At 66.2% G+C, this 2,241-nt stretch overlaps 1 protein-coding gene across 1 annotated transcript in view; it reads right to left on the minus strand.

Annotated features, from left to right (window-relative positions):
- COL7A1 (collagen type VII alpha 1 chain) overlaps positions 1-2,241 on the minus strand; it is a 14,718-nt gene that overhangs the window by 4,369 nt on the left and 8,108 nt on the right. The window contains exons 33-38 of the mRNA XM_035894654.1: positions 1,966-2,010; positions 1,724-1,818; positions 1,529-1,573; positions 1,303-1,365; positions 1,161-1,220; positions 855-890 (exon numbers count right to left, since the gene is read on the minus strand). Coding sequence (XP_035750547.1) covers positions 855-890; positions 1,161-1,220; positions 1,303-1,365; positions 1,529-1,573; positions 1,724-1,818; positions 1,966-2,010 — 344 coding nt within the window. The remainder of the gene's footprint in view (positions 1-854; positions 891-1,160; positions 1,221-1,302; positions 1,366-1,528; positions 1,574-1,723; positions 1,819-1,965; positions 2,011-2,241) is intronic.

The raw sequence follows: 2,241 nt of genomic DNA on the forward strand, positions 1-2,241 counted from the left end.
GGGCTGACAGGGAGGGCATGAGTGCTCCCCCGGATGCCGGAGCCAGGTTCCCCTGGATCACCCTGCAAAGAGACCGCCTGTGTCGGTCCCACTGCCCCAACGCACTATCTACCACAATCATAGCCACATCCCCACGCCTGCCATGGGGCTGCTCCCCAGGGCCAGCTGGATTGAGAGGTGGCCAGCCAGAAATGTCCATCCATCCATCCATCCCAAAATGCCCCAAAATGTGGCCCTCCATCCAGCCCCCAAATCTGGCAAGGCACCGCTTTCCTTTGCCAGGTCAGATGTGGCGATGCCAATGCCAATGCTGTACCTTGGTCCCAGCTGGGCCCTGGGTCCCTGGTGGGCCAGCGCTGCCCTGCAGGGGACAAGGGGACATTAAGTTGGGGCGGTGCTTGCTGGTGGCACAGGATGGGGAGGGGGCAGTGGGGCAGCACGGTCCCAGCACTGCCACCTCTCCCTGCTCCCTGGGGGGACGCCTGCCCCTGCTGACATCCCCCCTGCATGACAGTCCCCTGCCCATGGCACGGGGTGGCTCCTTACCGGGGGTCCTGGGGGTCCTGGGTCTCCCTGGCTGCCCTGAAGGGAGGAAGAGATGGGGTCACTGCAGGGATGGGTTTTCCCCAGTGTCCCCTGGGAGAAGAGATGCAGACAGTGCCAGCATCTCTGCTAAGAACCCATGCCAAGTGAGGACAAGCCTGGCCAGCTCCTGGCAAGACGCCTGGGGCCAAGCACCCACCCAGCCAGCAGGGTGGCACCCACAGCTTCACCCAGCACCCCCAGCCAGAAGCCCCCATCTTCACACTGAGGTGGGGGGCACAGTGACATGGGAGGGGGACACAGACACCTACCGGGCGTCCCAGCACGCCGGGGAAGCCTGGCAAGCCCTGCAAAGAACCACATCAGAGCTGGTGGGTGAGTGGGAGGCTGCCAGCTCCAAGCAGCCCTGCCTGCCCCCAGGGATGCTCCCCATTGCCGGTGTGAGCTACCCAGCCTGGGGTACCTATGGGGGGCTGGGAGGCCCCCTAAATCCCTGTGGGCCCAGTGTGGGGCCGAGTAGAGGAGGTGAACAAGACGTGAATGCTCCATACTGGTGTCAGCGGTGGCTGGTGTGGGACCACAGGACCTTCCCCCCATCCCAGCCCACATTCTCCCACCGTGTCCCCCCCCCCCGGCTTCCCCTCAGTGCCAGCCAGCCCTCTCTCACCCGGGAGACCCTGGAGCGAGAGATGGGGGTGGGGTCAGTGGCAGGCAACGGGATGAGGTCAGTGCCAGTTGTGGGGACAGCGTGGTACTCACTGGGGCGCCGTCCCTGCCCTTCTCGCCAGGCTCCCCTCGCTCACCCCGTGGGCCACCCTCACCCTGCAGTGGGGACAGGTGCAGGGTCACAGGACAGGCAGGGACCTTCCCATACCCCTCCAGGGCCTGCCGACACCCAAAGAGGAGTGCCCCCAGCAGTGCCCCTGCCTGGGGCTTTGCTCCATGGGGCTGCCCCCTTGGCAGCAGGAGACTTACGACTGCAGACCTTATCTCCTTTGGGTCCCCGCTCGCCCTCAGCTCCCGGCTCGCCCTGTGTCAGGGAGAAGACAGATGCCATCAGCCCCCACTGCCCCCCTGGGGATGCCTGCCCTGCCACCGCCCTCAGTCCCAGCCCAGCTCATCACGTTGTCCCCAGCTCAGTAGTCTTGGCTGCCCCGCTCCTCTCTGCCCAGCCACGCACCTTCGCTCCCTTGGGTCCAGCAGGGCCGCGCTCGCCCGGGAAGCCCATCAGGCTGCCCTCCACCACGTCTGCCTGCGGGCAGGGCGCAGTCAGGGCTGGCACCCAGGGGACCCCAGGAAGGTCCCCCCAGGGGCACAGCCCTCCCCAAGCCCTTGTGCCAAGGGACTGGACGTGGCCATCCATGCCCGGAGGGGTAGGCTGGCACCCCTTAGGGACCATCCCCAGCAGGAGCCACCACCTACCTTGGGCCCTGGGGGCCCTGGAGGGCCCGGCAAGCCGTCCCTGCCCTGGGGTGGGGAGAAAAATAGATTGAGCATCAGAGGGACAGCAGGGCATGGGGGAGGAGAGACATCCAGGTATGGCAACTCCTGGCCCCCATAGGGCATCCCCCTGCTCCCTGGAGAGTCCCCTGTCCCCCTGAGAGATGCATAGCACAGGGGGAACAGGGAGGACAGGGGGGAATGTGTCCTCGTCCCAGCTTACCTGCTCGCCCCGGTCACCCTTCTCACCCCGGTCAC

Source organism: Egretta garzetta, unplaced genomic scaffold, assembly GCF_000687185.1.
Source record: "Egretta garzetta isolate BGI_Z169 unplaced genomic scaffold, ASM68718v1 scaffold215, whole genome shotgun sequence".
NCBI lineage: Eukaryota > Metazoa > Chordata > Aves > Pelecaniformes > Ardeidae > Egretta > Egretta garzetta.